Source organism: Ictidomys tridecemlineatus, chromosome 3 (assembly GCF_052094955.1).
Source record: "Ictidomys tridecemlineatus isolate mIctTri1 chromosome 3, mIctTri1.hap1, whole genome shotgun sequence".
NCBI lineage: Eukaryota > Metazoa > Chordata > Mammalia > Rodentia > Sciuridae > Ictidomys > Ictidomys tridecemlineatus.
In genome coordinates this window covers 83045979-83063567 of record NC_135479.1, presented here as the reverse complement: position 1 = coordinate 83063567, position 17589 = coordinate 83045979, and the positions used below count along the sequence as shown (strand labels likewise).

Genomic DNA, 17589 nt, shown 5'->3' with positions numbered 1-17589 from the left:
GCAGAGTTAAGAATGAATCTAGAAAAAAAACAGGAATAGTAGGAACATACCTCAACATTGTAAAAGCTATATATTCTAAACCCAAGGCCAATATCATTCTAAATGGAGAAAAATTGAAATCATTCCCTCTAAAAAGGGAAACAAGACAAGGATGCCCTCTTTCACTACTTCCATTCAACACAGTCCTAGAAACTCTAGCCAGAGCAATCAGATACATGAAAGAAATAAAAAAGCAAAGGGATACAAACAGGAAAAGACAAACTCAAACTATTCTTATTTTCTGACAACATAATTCTATCTTTAGAAGATCCAAAAAACTTCACCAGAAAACTACTAGAACTCATAAGTGAATTCAGCAAAGTAGCAGGATATAAAATCAACACCCATAAATCAACTGTGTTCCTATACATCAGTGATGAATAAACTGAAAGAGAAATTAGAAAAACTATCCCATTCACAATAGTTTCAAAAAAAATAAATTCTGGGACTCAATCTAACAAAAGGGGAAAGACCTCTACAATGAAAACTACAGAACACTATAAAGAAAGAAATTGAAGAAGACCTTAGAAGATGAAAACATTTCCCATGTTCTTGGATGGGCAGAATTAATATTGTCAAAATGGGCATACTACCAAAAATGCTATACAGATTTAATGCAATTTCCATTAAAATTCCAATGACATTCTTCATAGAAACAGAAAAAGCAATCATGAAATTAATTTGGAAAAAACAAGAATAGCCAAAGCCATCCTTAGTGAGAAAAGTGAAGTAGGAGGCATCATGATACCAGACTGTAAATTATACTACAGAGCTAACAGTAACAAAAATGGCATGGTATTGGCACCAAAACAGACATGAAGACCAATGGTACAGAATAGGAGACACAGAGACAAACCCACATAAATACAAAGGTGCCATAAACATACCAAAAATCCATATGTAGCCAAATGAAATGAAATCCCTATCTCTCACCATGCACAAAATTCAACTCAAAGTAGATCAAGGACCTAGGCATTAGACCAGAGACCCTGTGCCTACTAGAAGAAAACATAGGCCCAACTTTTCATCATGCTGGATAATAGGAACTGAATTCCTCAACAAGACTCCTAAAGCACAAAAAGTAAAATCAAGAATCAATAAATGGGATGGTATCAAACTAAAAACCTTCTTCACAGCAAAGAAACATCAAGAACATAAATAAAGATCCTATAGAATGGGAGATAAATCTTTGCCACCTGCACCTCAGATAGAGCATTAATCTCTAGAATAAACAAAAACCTCAAAAACCTCAACACCAAAACAACACCAAAACAACACCAAAACAACACCACCACCAACAAACCCATCAATAAATGGGCAAAGGAACTGAATAGGCACTTCACAGAAGAAGAAACCCAATTGGTGAACAAATATATGAAAAAAATATTCAACATCTCTAGTAGTTAGAGAAATGCAAATTAAAACTAAACTGCAATTTCATCTCACTCCAGTCAGAATGGCAATTATCAAGAATACAAGTAACAATAAATGTTGGTGAGGATGTGGAGGAAAAGGTACACTCGTACATTGCTGTTAGGACTACAAATTGGCGCAACCCCTCTGAAAAGCAATATGGAGGTTCCTTAGAAAACTTGGACTGGAACCACCATTTGACCCAGTTATCCCCCTCCTTAGTATATACCCAATGGGCTTAAAATCAGCATACTACAGTGATGCAGCCACATCAATGTTTATAGCAGCTCAATTCACAATAGCCAAGATATGGAACCAATGTAAGTGTGCTTCAACAGATAAATGGATAAAGAAAATGTGGTGTGTGTCTGTGTGTGTGTGTGTGTGTGTGTGTGTGTGTGTGTGTATATATACACACACACAACCGGTGTAACTCCACATTATGTACAACCAAAAGAATGGGAAGTTATACTCCATTTATGTATGATGGATCAAAATTCTCTCTACTGGAGCTAGGGTTGTAACTCAGTGGTGGAGTGCTTGCCTGGTGCATGTGAGGCTAGATTCAATACTCAGCACCACATAAAATAAAGGTATTGTGTCATTCTACAACTAAAAAATATTAAAAAATATTCTCTACTGTATTGTCTAAAAAGAATAAATAAGAAATAAAATAAAATGTATCTCATGAAAAAAAAGGAATGAATCTAGAGGGTAAGGAGGGAAAATGAATAGAGAACAAATAAAACCTGAAATTTTATTAGCAATGTTGTTCAAATACTAAATATCTGAGATTCCACAGGAATGTGTAGTGTTGGCTTTTAGGAATAATGATACTGATTAAATAAAAAACCTATTAAGAATTCTCATTCTCATGTGTATTTTTTTTTTGTTATTGTTGTTGTAACAGGGACTGAAGCCAGGGGCACCTAAACACTGAGCCACATAAACAGCCTGTTTTTTTATTTTTCATTTAAGACAGGGTCTCACTAAATTGCTTAGAGTCTCTGTAAGTTGCTGAGACTGGCTTTGAACTTGTGATCCTCTTGCCTCAGCCTCCCAAGCTGCTGGGATTACAGGCATGGCACCATTGTGCTCAGCTCATGAGTTTTTGTTTTTGTTTTTTTTTTGGGTGGGGAGCAAAATCATACAGCAGATGAGTCTAAGGATAATAAAGCCCACCCTGCAAATTAAAATAAATTTGAAGGAACTGGACATAAAATCAGAAGCAAACTTCATCTTTTAAACATGAACAATTGTTACTGTAAATAAAAATCTATGCATATGCTATTAGAAATCAGCCTAATGGTTAACTTTAGGTATTTTATGTGTATATATTTCCATAAAATATAAAATAGCTATGATTATAAGTGTTAAAAAGCCATAACCAAGTCAATGTATTTCTATGCCTTTCAAATGATAACAGAAAATCAAATGATAACAGAAAATCTTCTTACAGATCTGAGATTAATTACATTTGAGACATCTTTTCCACATGAATAATAATATGAATATATAACACATAAGGTGATATGTGTTAAAGTTTATTAAAGTGTCTTCTGTGTATTAAAGTTTCATAAACAGAAAAGGAAAAATGAGAAATAAACTACTGTTTCACTTATTTGATTCCATCAGTGAAAAGTTGCTCCATAAAGTGAATTTTCTCGATGAGTAAAAATAGTTTATGATAATAATACAAATTATTGATCTTGGCTGAAATCTGATAAAAAGACTGGGGACTATTTCTCTTATTTCAAATTGCTCCTACAGGAGCAATTTGAACTAAGGGAAAACCTGTAAGAGGAGTGCTCTTACAGGTTTTGCATAGTTTTTCTTTTTTACGTAGCTTTTCTTACTTCTAATAACACTTAGAGTCCATTTGGAAGATCTTAGGGAGTTTGATTCTAGTTTATTCTCTCCCTCCTTTATACTATAATTTTTCATTTCACATAAATTGGGTTTAAAAATCAAAAAACCAATCATTTTAGAATTATGCTTAAATCAAAGAGTCAAACCACACTGATTGAAAATCCTGTGGTTCATGACATTGGTTCTGGTTACTCCACAACCATTCCTTGTTTCCTACCAGGTTTTTAACTATGTTTAATGTCATCATTTTCCATGTTGTATAAAACAGTTTCAGAAGGTAATTTCTGTGGATAGAGGTGGGTAGTTTGGTGAATGGCCCCTTTCTCCTGCTTCATTGAGACTGTAGCCCTCTTTTATCTGTTTTATGCTATGAGCTTTGTTTTAGACTTTGTTTAACAAAGCGATTTTATTGCTAAAACAAGTGCAAAAACCAATTTTCAAGAAAACTTACTTATAGATTTGTATAACTTAACTGACAAGTAATACAGTTGCAAATTTTTTAAAAAAAACTCTGAAACTCCAGAAAAATAGAACCGATTTTTGAAAGGAAATATAAATTACCTGAAGTAAAGGGAAGAAATCCTCCTGTTCTAGAGAGCTGCAGCTCGGTTTTGCTAGAAGACAGATAAACTTAGAGGCATCATCATGATGGTTATTCAGCAACCTACAAAAGAAACAACTGCTTAGGAAGATCTGCTACTCTGAACCATGACTACAACATCACTGGTCATTTCAGTCTGATCTGAAGGCCACTTAGATTAAGAATCGAGTACTCTTTTCTTTTTTGGGGGCTTGGAACTGGACCCAGGGCCTTGTGATTGATAAGCAAGTACTCTACCACTAAGATACCCCCAGAACAAGTCCTTGCTTTTCAATGAATTCCATGCTTTTGATTTTGTTAAAGGAATATCTTAAAAGCTCAATAACAAAATGGTATATTATTCTAATAGAATGCTTCTGAGACTGAGATCAAAGAGTCAACTGAACTAGTGCAGATGAAATATGTGTTATTAAAATACACTGGGGGAGAATATCCATTCAGTTTAGTGCAGAACATTTGGAACCAGAACTTCTAAGCTGGCATAGCAAGGAGGGTGTGATACCTCAGATGGACAACTATGCACTACACAAGGCATAAAGTACCCAGGTTTACAGACCTTCAAGGTTAACCTGATAGGTGGCTTTTGAAATTAGACTCTGAAGGAACAGGCTTAAAATAATGAGTGTTCTATTAATCCTTCTCAGTTCCAAGAATTCTTATCTCCAACTATTTGCTAGATGTTTCCAATTGGGGACTACATTCTGATAGTGAAGCTGAAATACTGAAAATCAACTTTAAAATCTTTCTCTCAAAGTCAGTCCTTATCCTGGGCATCTGTGTTTTTTTTTTTTAATATTTATGTGTTTTTTAGTTGTAGTTAGACACAATCCTTTATTTTACTTATTCATTTCTATGTAGTGCTGAGGAACAAACCCAGAACCTCACATGTGCTAGGTAAGTGCTCTACTGATGCCTGCACTTAGAGGCATCATCATGATGGTTATTCAGAAACCTACATTTATTTTTGTAAAAATGGTGGTATCTTAGTTGTCTGGGTTTGACACTTTAAAGTCATTAAGAACTTATTTCTTTTCCTATTCTTTATAACCAATTAGTTTCCAATTTTCTTATTCTTCATTAATAATTTATTGAATACTAACTATGAGCCAAGTATTGTAGCTGGCCATGAGGATGTAGGGGAAACAAGAAAATAAGACACAGTGTTATGCTCTGTAAGGAAGTTCCAGGATAATGTTTAGTTATCAACAAAATTAAACTACAAAGACCAGCCATAACAGAAGTAATCTGAACGGGGTACTATGGAAGGACAGAGGAGGCCAGTGAGATTCCCCGGAAAGTGAAGTAGAAAGGAAGGGCATTGTGGTAAGGAGGAAAATAGGTACAAATGCCTGGTATGTGATGGGCAAGAGTAAGCACAGAGATGGTAAGAGAAAGGGATATATGCAGGTAGGATCAAATCCTGGAGGCCTCTGAAGTCAGGTTAAGAAGCCAGGACTTTAATCAACTCCACAAGAGAATTTTAACTTGAATAGTGACATTATAAGAAGTGCTTTTTTTTTTTTTTCAGAAACATTAAGCAAGAAACAATGAGAACCTGAACATGGATACTAGCAGTGGGAGATGAAGAGAAAGGTGCCCATTACCATGAAAGGATGTGGTAACTGACAGGTGTTGGGCATGAGAGAATTCCCAAGTTTCTAGCTGGGACCATCAGGTGCTTGGAATACAGGATAGGAATACTGAATATCCTGAGAAATTTTTCCACAGAATGTTCTAAACAATGGCTTATTCCTTTCTATTTCCATTGTACTATCAAATTCAAGCCCTTTTAAATTTATGTTGAGACTGCCAGAAGAGGGTCATAACAGGGTTCGGTACTCATCCAACCTTGTATAACAGATGATTCATCATTCTAAAACAAATGTTGATGACATAATTTCCTTATTGAAAAATGTTCAGTAGTGTGCGTGCTCGCTCGCTCTCTCTCTCTCTCTCTCTCTCTCTCTCATAAGCATAAGCCTACTCTTGTGGGTTGATTTTATTTTTTTATTTTTTTTTAAAGAAAGAGTGAGAGAGGAGAGAGAGAGAGAGAGAGAGAGAGAGAGAGAGAGAGAGAGAGAGAGAGAGAGAGAGAATTTTTAATATTTATTTCTTAGTTCTCGGCGGACACAACATCTTTGTTGGTATGTGGTGCTGAGGATCGAACCCGGGCTGCACACATGCCAGGCGAGCGCGCTACCGCCTGAGCCACATTCCCAGCCCTGTGGGTTGATTTTAAATGTCTACCAAAAGCTCATGCATTAAAGGCTTGGTCCATGATGCAATAGTGTTCACAGGTGGGGCCTCAGGAGGTGAATGAATTATGGGGCCTCTGACCAAATCAACAGACTAATCCATCCAGAGCTTAATGGATTTTGGAGGAGAGGCAAGAAAGCTCTCCCTTTGTTTCCTGGCTGCCATGAGGTGAGCAGTATTGCTCTACCACATATGCCCAGCCATGATGTTCTGCCTCTTCCCAAGGACCCAGAAATTGATGGTGCCAAGTGACTATGAATTGAAACTTCTAAAACCATAAGCCAAAATAAATGATTCCCTCCTTTTAAGTTGTTTATCTCAAGTACTCTGTCACAGTAATGTAAAGGTGACTAACAGAAAATTGGTACAGGAAGTGGGGTTGTTACTGTGACTATTACCTGATAATGTGGTTCTGCTGAAATTGGCTCATGAGAGGGATTTGGAAAAGTTTGGAGATGTAGGCTAGAGACATTCAAAAATGCTATAAGGAAAGGTTAGTGGGCTAATTCTGGTGGGAGGTCCAAAGACAGAATACTAATAGGAATGCAGAGTAAAGACCAAGCTCAGGAGGATTCAGAGGGAAATGAGGATTCTACTGAGAATCTGACTAGAAGCCATTCATGGTACCTTCTGGCAAAGACCTTGTCTACATTTTGGCCATGCCCTGAGACTTTGTGTAAGGCTAAGTTTAAAGGTGATGGATTAACTAATCTGGCAGAGAAAATTTCAAGGCACCATAACATTCAGGTTGTGGCACAGATATTTCTGGCTGTCTTAGCCAGACTGACAGTGAGAATCAGGAGCAAAAAAATAATGGAAAGATCTGATAAACTGGCACCTCAGCCAAAAAAAAAAGTACCAGTAAAGTTGTAATCAAGGAGGATATGGTTGTATAAGAGATGAGTGTAATCAAAAAGAAATGCTTTGTAATAGGATAAGAGAAATCAAATCAGAAATACCCCACCCACTACAGGCTCAAGGATGTAAAACTCTTTCCAAAGACTGTGTTGAGAAGGGAGCCCTAGAGTGCACTGCTCACATAGGGTTGTCTAAGAAATGGTTTCCCTGGGATTTGTTCGGTTGCCCAGACTCTCAGAAGCCACTGCAGTCGTGTTTCAAGATAGTCCTTCTGCTGGTGTCAGAACTTGGGACTCATCCATGTGGTGTTGGTTTTGTAGGCGTGTAGAATGTAAGAGTTGTAAGGTCACTGAGGCTTCCACTGAGATTTCAAAAGGAAAGCCTTGGAGGCAGGCAATGTGTGGCAGTGTCAAGAGTCTCTGCAGGCAGACCCTGAGAGGGTGATGTGTGACGTTGTAAGAGAGAAACCCAAGCTACAATGGAGACTCCAGAAAGTGAAAGATGCCAAGAACATGCAAGGCTTGCCAAAGGATGCCTCATGCAGTAAGAAGAGCTAGCCAAAGAGAGTGGCTATGTGGGCTGCAGCCAGCAAAACCACAGGTGTCTTGCTGGGACTGCCCAAGTCTTTTGGACCTCACATCACATCACTATGAGTTCAGATGCTAGACATGAATTTAATCAACTTAATGTTTGCCCTCCTGGGTTGCAATCTTATGGTCCCATTCCTCCTTATTATGCCCCTATTTCTCCATTTTGGAATGAAAATGTTTACCTTATATCTATCCTACCATGGTATGTTACAAATATGTAACTTGTTTGTTGATTTTTAGAAGGATTTACAGGTAAGAGTTTGCCCAGAGTCTCTGAGAAGATTTTAAGATTTGGACTTTTGAACAATGCTATTAAGACTATGGGGATAAACTGAATGTATTGCAGATAAACTGAGTGCATTTTACATGATGAGATGGACATGAGTCTTTAGGGTTCATGGGTGAAAATTTGTGGGTTGGGTCTTAAATGTCCTCTAAAAGTTCATATGCTAAAGGTTTGGTCCATAGTGCAGCAGTATTCAGAGGTAGGGCCTTCAGGGGATGATAGAACCATGAGGATTCTGATTTTATCAATGGATTAATCCATTTGTGGATTCACAGCTTAATGGGTTTGTGGGTAGGGCTCTCTCTTTGCTTCTTGGCTGCCATGAGGTGAGCAGCCTTGCTCTACTACATGCTCCCTGCTATATGTTCAACTCCCACTATAGGTCCCTCACTATAAAGAGATGGGGCCAAGTGAACATGGACTGAAACCTCTGAAACTGAGTCAAACTAAGTCTTTTCTACTTTTAAGTTCTCTATCTCAGGTATTTTGTCACAGTGACACAAAGCTAACATACCTACTACAATGGGCATTTAAGGCCCTCTGTAATTAGCCTGGAGGTGCCTATTTACTTATCTCATGACTTTGCTAAATGAAACAGGCAGATGGCTTGAGTTTTATGTAGTTTTACCTGTGTCATTTTTATACTATAAAACCCACCCCCAATTTTGTCATCTTAATGATGTTAACTCTTTTAAGACCTAGCTTATAACATACCTCTTTCAAAAAGTCTTCTCTGACAACTAAATTCTTAATTGATCTTTGTCCAATATGTGTATCTCTCTCTCTCTCTCTCTCTCTCTCTCTCTCTCTCTCTCTCTGTGTATAAAGAATTTAGTTCACACATATGACAAAGATAAGTAAAAAATTCAGTTCTTTACTCTCTCTATTTGTATTATTGGCTTTATTTATTTCTATGGGTTTTTTTTCTTTAGCACCTAAAGGGAAGGAACTGTTGTAGTACTTTTCATCTATAGCACATAGTTTAATCACTTATACATAAAAGACTCTGAAAACATATTAGTGATTGAGGATCAAACCTAGTGCCTCACACATGCTAGGCAAGTGCTCTACCATTGAGCTACATCCCAGCCCCATGATTTTTGTATTTATTTTCTTATCATTTAAGTCCCCTGAAGTAAATAAAGTAAATAAACATGTTTTAGAAAAAAATCAGTGTAATGCAATAGATGCAAATGAAAGTTACCTCTTAGGATTAGAAAGTGGGTGGGATGATGACAACAGAAAGGCAGTGAGGTCTTTGAAAAATAGATTATTTTTTAAAAGCACAGTATTATTAAATACAGTAGCAATATGACACATGAGATTCAAATAGGGGATGGCTTTTTGCTATTAGAACCATGAAACAGAAAGAAAAGATGAATTACAATTCTACTGGCTAATAAACTCGTATATGACAGGAGAAATGGAGATAATAAAAGCCATAAAAGCTGAAGGACGAAAGTAAATGTAGCTATTTTACACTGGTATTCTATACTGACCATAATGTTTTTAAGACAAAATACTGTTTTGTTAATGGGCAAATAACACATTGATATAAAAAGGTAAAAGCAAATAAAACTTAGTAAAGCTGAGCAACATTACTACTCCATGTGAGAGAAGTTCTGCCCAAAGCTGGTGTTCCAGTAACTTAAAAAGCTGTTGAGCCATATCTTTCCCCTAAAAATGTCTGGCTATAGAAAAAAGAGATGTCAGAGTATAGTTATGAAATGAGCAGTAGTTCTAGGAAAGGAGGGGAACAGAAGAAGTAGGGGCGAGTTACTAAGGTGTTCATTCTAAAATCACTTGTAGAGAGGTACTGAAGCCTCCAACACCTGAGTACTCTGACAGGAAAGAAACTATTTCCTCTAATATTTATGACTTTTACATTTGACTTTATTTTTTTAAAAAAACTCTATATTATTGGAGCAAGTCAGCATGCCTATGTATAGGCCAAAGTGCTTTAATGCTATAACCTGCCAGTTATTTTTTGTGTTTGGAAATTCTGATATGCTATACTTGGGCCTAAGTTGTTTTATGCAAAGGGTAGTTTGTAAAAAATTTAAAGACATCTTTTTTTTTTTTTTCCCTAGGTCAGGTGGTAACTCAAAGCATTATACTTAGCTGCTACTCTCAACAAACAGCTATACTTGGGTCTCTCTTAAAGCATCCTGGCCTTTAAAAGGCATTTTAAGAGCTCAGAGAAGAGTTCCCACTAGAGGGCGCCCAAACCATTTAAGTATCTGACCAGGACATTTTAATATAGACACATACATTTATATATTTGTTTTAAGTTAGCTTTTCTGTCCTTGTGACCAAAATACCCAACAAGAACAACTTAGAGGATAAGTTATTTAGGCTTTGTGGTTTCAGAGATCTTAGCTTAAAGACGCTGATGCTATTGCTGTGAGCTTAAGGTGAGGCAGTACATCATTGGGGAAGCGCCCAGCAGAGGAAAGCTGCTCAGCTCATGGAGGGACCAGGAAGCAGAGAGAAGTGGGTGGGAAGGGCCCACTAGAAAAATGAACTCTTCCAGGGTATACTCCCAATGACCCACCTCCCCCAGTTGCTCCTCACCTGCCTACAGTTACTACCCTGTCAGTCCATTTAAATGAGGATAGACTCATTAGGTTACAGCTCTCACCATGCAATCATTTTACCTTTGAATGTTCCTGAATTAATATGAGCTTCTGAAGGATACCTCAAGGTGATTAATCTCAATAAAGGAATACAGCTATTGTGGCTGCTGTGCTGCACTGCTCTATCCACCAATATAAATGTCTACCCTATTTCAGTATACATAGTCTTAACCAAAAACTGGCTGTGATTCTCTTTAATATTTAGGAGTTTAATGCAGATAAATCAAGTGGGGCACCGGTTTTCCTTTGCTACTGTCAAACTTAGTGTCCTAGAATATTCAAAATAGAATATAAGTGATTATATTTCTTGTCTCTGGCTCTAATATCTCATATAATAGATTATTTTCTTTTTCAGTCTCCCAGCCTGATCACAGCCTTTTCTTAAGCAATTATTACTCACTTCTTGCTGTTTTCCAAGATTACTAGATAGTTCTTGCTGATCTTAATGACTAAAGCTACTTCTGACAAGAACTGTTTCGCCTCCCTGTTCTTTTTATCCCTGATTCATACTCCAGCTAAGGCCTATTCAGGGCTTACACCTACCAGGGTGAAAGAAGCTAGCTGAATGAAAGCTAACATCTATAAATTTTAAGTTCTTAAATTCTGCTACTTTTACATATTGATTTTTAAAAAATCATACTACCCAGCTGAAATCCTGGTTTAGCTAATGGGAAAGGAGAGGGAATACAAGCTGACTTCCTACTATTCCAGGTCCTACAATCTATTTTCTTCCCCCATGTTACAGGTTGCCAGAAATAAAAAAAATACTCCAAGGACAATGCCAGTTTCTCTGCTAGTTTACTCTTTCTCATTAGTATTGTTGTTATTATGTGTTTTTTCCTATTTCTAGTATCCAAGAAATTCTACACATTTAAAACAGAAAGACACTTCTTATATTTATTAGCCTGTTTTCTATTTGCTATAGGGGTGGTAGAACACTGACTATTGGAACTGTCTTTGGAGGGTCAGAAGGTAGTGTATGAGTAATGGCTCTCCTTGGGCTCTTTTATTCCTTGGACAGGTCAGAACTATTCCAAGAAGAAAATGGCTAAAATGCACCTAGACAACAAGAAGCATTTATTTAAATTTTAGCTTGGGTGTAGTTCTTTAAAAAAGTTTATTAACTGGAACAGTCTTACATACCATTTAGTTCTAATATAATGAAGAACTTAGTGAACTCAACTTGCTGCTAGACTTTTAGAACTAAGAAAACATTTATTAATCACCTAATATGTTCTCAAGCATTATGCAACTAAGGGAATAGAAAGAATCTAAGTTGAATTCTGCTGATACTGCACACTGACTTGTATGATAATAGTAATTGAACAGCATTTCTACATAGTTTACTAGGGGGAAGGGTATATAGCCCAGAAAAGGTATAATTGGTTAAAAGAGGAAGAAGGCACAAGATTTGATATTTTCCTAAAATGTATAAATATATTAAGAAATAACACCTTAAAAAGAAAGGTATAAAGGAGAAGAAAGTTGAGTTTGAATTAAAGAAAATTTATCAGAAAGTTAAAATTCAAGAATATTTTGATAAATATACTAGTCCTTTGGTTCTTTAATTATAGCCCTCAAAAATAATAATTAAAATCTATTATAATTCAATTATTTTTGATAAATTAACTAGATATAATTCAATATTGGATTATATGAGAATGGAACGGTATTTTTCATGTGATATATGTGGTTTGTTTCCCTTTTATGTAATTGCTATTAGATTCAATACTGAGTTTCAAATGTAACAAGTAAAACTAAGAAACTATTAAGTAGTTATTAAAGAAGAATTTCTTCAGATTTACTCTACTGTTTAAAGACATGTAAGGTAAAGGCTTGTGGTGAAGAAAATGGTTGTGAATCACTAAATTTTCCTTATTGAAGTAAAGGGTAAAAGAAAAATGAATAAAACAAGTGACCTTTATAAGGCATGTTATGAGGACCACATAATTCTTTGTTAGCCCCAGAGTAACTGCTCATACTTACTTTCTCCACATGGCAATGAATGATGGTGCTGATACAAATCCTGTCTTCTCTCCCCCTGCAGCCCTGAACATGGGGGCTTTCCAGTAGAGAGGACAGCCACAGATCTGCAAATAAAAATCAATAAAGAGTAAGGCCAGAGGCTGTAAAGGGATAACATGGCCAAAGAAAAGTATCTGGGACTTTTACCCTTCATGCCACAGTAGACAGAATGGCCTCAGGGTGAACACAACTGAGCCATAGGCAAATGTATCAATGAGGGTAGATTCAGAGAGACAGAGAGAGAGGAATTAAAATTAAGAGGAGTACATGCTTAGTGAAGAAAATCAAGCCAATAAACTTTTTCTCCAAGTTCATTATAGTGATATCTCTCCATCCTGAAAATAAAGCAGCCAGTCTCCCCACCTGGCACTGTTACATCATGTATTTTCTACCTTCTACAAAGAAAAAGAAATTAATGAATATCATGGATGTATATGTCTTTCAATCCTTGAGCAGAACTTTATCATTGGGGTCACTTGTTGTTAAAACACTCAACTATTTATTTCCTTTCTCCTTTGCCTATACTTAAGTTTCAGGTTCAAGAACCAGAAAACCCTGTGTTGTTCAAGAAACCAGGTATCAAGCAGGTGTGGTGGTGCACACCCATCACCCAGCTACTCAGAAGGCTGAGGCAGGACAATTCCAAGTTCAAGGTCAGGTTAGGAAATTTAGTGACACCCTATCTCAAAATAAAAACTAAAAAAGGGCTGGGAATGTAGTTCAATCCCCAACACTGCCAAGAAAAAAAGAAAACTATATGGTTAAAATCTAAATGGTTATAGTTCAAGTAAAAGATAAAAGGTAAAAATCAAAATGCTAGAGCTACCACAAATAACTACATATTATATATATTAATTCACTGAAAGTCTTAAAAGAACTAGGAATGAATATAAAGACTTTCAATACCCTTAAAAGTATTGATTTTTTCCTTAATAAGAGGCTGTTCTTTTCATTAAAAATAAAATACTGGCTTCCTCTTGTAAACAAGAGTTCTTATAAAATTTACCTGCTTTTTCCTTAGAGGGAAATTATTTCCTATAATTAATACTACTTAAAAATTAGAAATAATTAGAAATTATTAACTTAAAAATTTAAATTAATTTTAAAATTAGAAATAATGTCCACATCTTCCTAATTTTGTACATACATAGAAAATATATCCCTAAATCTAGAACTCTTCAGAGTGACATTGTATTAAAAGTTAAAGATATTATTCATATTAATACAGGATCTGTTGAGCTTTCATCATTCTACAAAGGGAAGATTCTTTTTTGGAGTTAGATTAGATGTGTATCCACCTTAGGTTTAGGTGAAGTTGCTCCTGGTGTGAGGCTTCAGTGCACAGGAGATTCCCATGGAAAGCATGAAGAGTACCTAGTTTAACATTAGTTATTCTGAGAGACTACCCAAGGATGCTGCTGGTTCATGGCAGAAATTAGACTAGGGAAACCAAGATTTAGGCCAGTGAAGGTAAGGACAGGACAGAAATAAGAGGCTGCTGCCTCCAGGGCCACTAAAGCATGTTCTGCAAGCAGGGTAGAGATTTAAGATTTCCAGAGGTTGAATACCTTATTGAGGTCAGCTTAACAATGATATGGCTTTGTTTATTGTATGATTGCCAAGGGACAAAGCTAACAATTAATATGTTTTGGGTGTGTGAACTGTCAAATCTACCTTCCCTACTCCCTGTCTCTCCTTTTGCACAGAGTGGGTTGCCAAGGAAATACTCTTAGAGAGTCTTGGTGATGGGCTATTGGCAACTGTTTGGGAAGCTGAAAAAATGGTTCACATTACAGAGATGGGGGAGCTACAAGAACAGAAAGTGTAGGGAGAGACCGGAAATGGCTTGCCAAAGGTCTTGAAACTTCCCCCTCTGGAGTCATTCATGAATTTTTCAGAATTGGAAGGGTCAGGACTCTTAGAGCTCAAACTTGGGAAATAGTCACCAACCTTAGCTTATACACTTCAGGGACTGTGTGTTTATGTTTATCACCTCCTATGGGACAAGTTCCTCTATTAACAACCTTCATTCCCTTGAACTGAGGGTTTTTTCCCAGATTTCTGATAAAATGCATGTGTCAGCTCATGAATAGTGAGTGAATCACTAAGACATTAACACATAAACTTACTATGATCCAAAGGCAAACCCCTACGAGAAAAGATACACAATGAAAATGTTTTGAAGGAGACTGGAAAAGGTCAGCCTTTTCTAATAGTGGGGAACCCTGAGTACACTAGTGTTACAACATGAAGGTATCAGGCCCTTGGAGAAAATGCCAAGAGGGGAAAAAAGGAGAACAGTGAATGTCAAGGGTTGTGGACATTACATTTTGACTATTTAAGAAATGCATGGGGAGCTGGGGTTGTGGCTTAGTGGCACAGTGCTTGCCTAGCATGTGTGAGACGCTGGGTTAGATTCTCAGCACTGCATATAAATAAACAACATAAAGTTCATTGACAACTAAAAATAATATTAAAAAAAAGAAACATATGGCTAGTCTACATCTACTTGAAAATCAAAGAATTAAGATAGAGGGAACCAGTGGATCAATAAACTAAAAAGTAAGTGATATTAATCTGAAGGTGACAAATTAGAACTATTAATAAAACAAAATAGAACGTTTTAAACAAAGGAAGAAAGTGATTGATAAGTGGAAACAAACAGGGAGATACAGAAAATGGATTTAGGAAACTTATGTTTAGAGTAAGTAAGAGTCAGAATATGGCAATCAAAGTCACTTGAGCAAAAAAAACTTGACTAACACCTACAATTTGATCCAAGAATAGCACAACATCAAGAACTGAAATCTAAGTGCATGCCTGTAATCCCAGTGACTTGGGAGGCTGAGGCAGGAAGATCACAAGTTCACAGAGAGACCCTGTCTCAAAATAAAAAATAAAAAATAAAAAAAGATCGGGATATAGCTCAATGGTAGTACTCCCCTGGGTTCAATACCCATTCCAAAAACAAAAAAGAACAAAACAAAACAAGAACTTAAAAGCAAGGCTGTCAAGCGATATAAACAGGAGATGATTACCCAATATTTGTAATGTTCATTCAACATTTTAAATTGTCTCATGCCTATTATTCATTAGATCCTAATATGATCTCATGCAGAAGAGAGCAGGCAGATTTATCCCATTTTGCAGAAGAAGAAATTCAGGTAAGAGCAGCTGCTTTACAGGTCACAGGCACAAATAGGTCAAGATAGTGCTACATCAGTCAAAAGAGAGGGGCTGGAGAGCTTTACATGGTTCAAAAGAGTTTTACTTTTTTTTTCCCCTCTCAACTTTCTGCTAGAGGATAAAACTATGTAATGAATCCCCTGGCCTAGTCTCTGACAAATGCTTTTCTATCTGTTGCTCAGTTTTTGTTTTACACTGCTTTCATCCCTCTTTGGTTCATTCTCTATCTCTTCTCCATCTCAATTAATGCTGTGGGAAAAAGTACAAAAAATACATACATACTGAACCAGACATGACAGTAAGCTCTCTAGGGATGACTGAGGTCTAAGATCAAGAGGGTAAAACTGCACTAACATACACAGATTTCATAAACACAATTTTCTTTGCACTTAAAAAACAGATCCCAAACTTTACAGCAACACTTAAATGCCAAGCTCATCTTTCAAATAGCTTTAAAAACTATATGAAACCATAAACACATTCATATACTACTCTGATGATCTGTTCCTTCCTTGCCCCTTAAAGGCTGCCTCTCTTCTCCCTTTTTCTATATCAACCGACTGAAAGTTCATGGGCAGCAAGTGCTGGAGATAGAGTTCACTGTCTCCTGGCACAAGAGACACATATAAAAGATGGTTAAAGATAAGGATGACTAGTATGTGCTAATAGATTGACAGCTGAGTAAAAGCTGGATTAAATAAAAACAGAATAGCTGGAATAAAAATTCCTTCTAGCTCTGACCTGGTGAACATTTTCTAACTGCTATCTCACCCACCTGCTGGTAGTTGCTCAAACTTGTCCCAGGACCTGGTTTCTGGCTAACATCTGTAATGGCTCAATAAATTCTTTTATGTGGGAGATCCCCTGATCTCAAGAGTTTTGGTTTAATACATGTTACCTCCAAAATGAAGATTTCACTCATCTTTTCTAACTTTTATATTTTTGATTTAGATCCATAGTTCCAGGCTATTCAGAGAATTTACTGTCTTGGTTTTGTCACCTAATATAGGAAAAGAGAACTTGCAATTTATTTGGATGACTACCGAATGGGGGCTAGCTAATGTTTGTGTATGTTCAGGAAATAAGACCTATGGAAGCAGGATCATGCCAGAAGTTAAGAAGATTTGTCTCCTGACAAGAACTAGTTCTGTGACTTCAGTACTTTGTGGTACTGCAATTTCCTCATAAGTAAAACCCTGTGGAAACAGGTAAGTTCTTACTTTTGGAATGAGGGAGTTTGTTGATCTAAGGGATCCAAAATCAAGTTCTAAGAGGGGGGAAGTGGCAAAGAAAGAGATAATAAAAGAAAGAATTCTTTTAAAATCTCTCTGTTCACAAACTATTTAGCAGCAACAGAAATGCTCTGTGAGGTCAGAGTTAGGCAAAGGGCAGGGCATTATAATATGTAACATCTATGCCATTTTGTTTTACACCATCCTATTCGAGATTAGCTTTACTTTGCAAAATTGTCCCTCGTAAAGTTACTCTTTGTTCTTTTCTTTGCTGAACACTGTAAGTCTAAAGAAAACCCCTTTCAATAGCTGAGATATTACTACTACAGTCAATTATTACAGAAAAAGGGGACAAAGAGAAAAGAAGCTGGTCCCCAGACTTTCCAAACATTAATTTTTCTTTAGTTTGTCAGAACCTAGAACACCTAGTATTCAAATAACATCAAAGTGTGGGCCAAGGACTTACTAATCCTATTAATTAAAAGGATAATATTTAATTTGCAGGAAAATAATGTATTTATCTAAAAGTTTATAGGGATTGGCCTAGGAGACAAAAGTTATTTGTAATCACAATATTCCAAACAAAGAGAAAGGAAAA

General features: G+C 36.5%; 1 protein-coding gene across 5 annotated transcripts in view; it reads right to left on the bottom strand.

Annotated features, from left to right (window-relative positions):
- Ppp2r3a (protein phosphatase 2 regulatory subunit B''alpha) overlaps window positions 1-17589 on the bottom strand; it is a 166741-nt gene that overhangs the window by 75966 nt on the left and 73186 nt on the right. For all 5 annotated transcript variants that reach the window (XM_078043359.1, XM_078043360.1, XM_040269828.2 and 2 more), the window contains exons 4-5: window positions 12535-12638; window positions 3883-3985 (exon numbers count right to left, since the gene is read on the bottom strand). In XM_078043359.1, the coding sequence (XP_077899485.1) occupies window positions 3883-3985; window positions 12535-12638 (207 nt within the window). The remainder of the gene's footprint in view (window positions 1-3882; window positions 3986-12534; window positions 12639-17589) is intronic.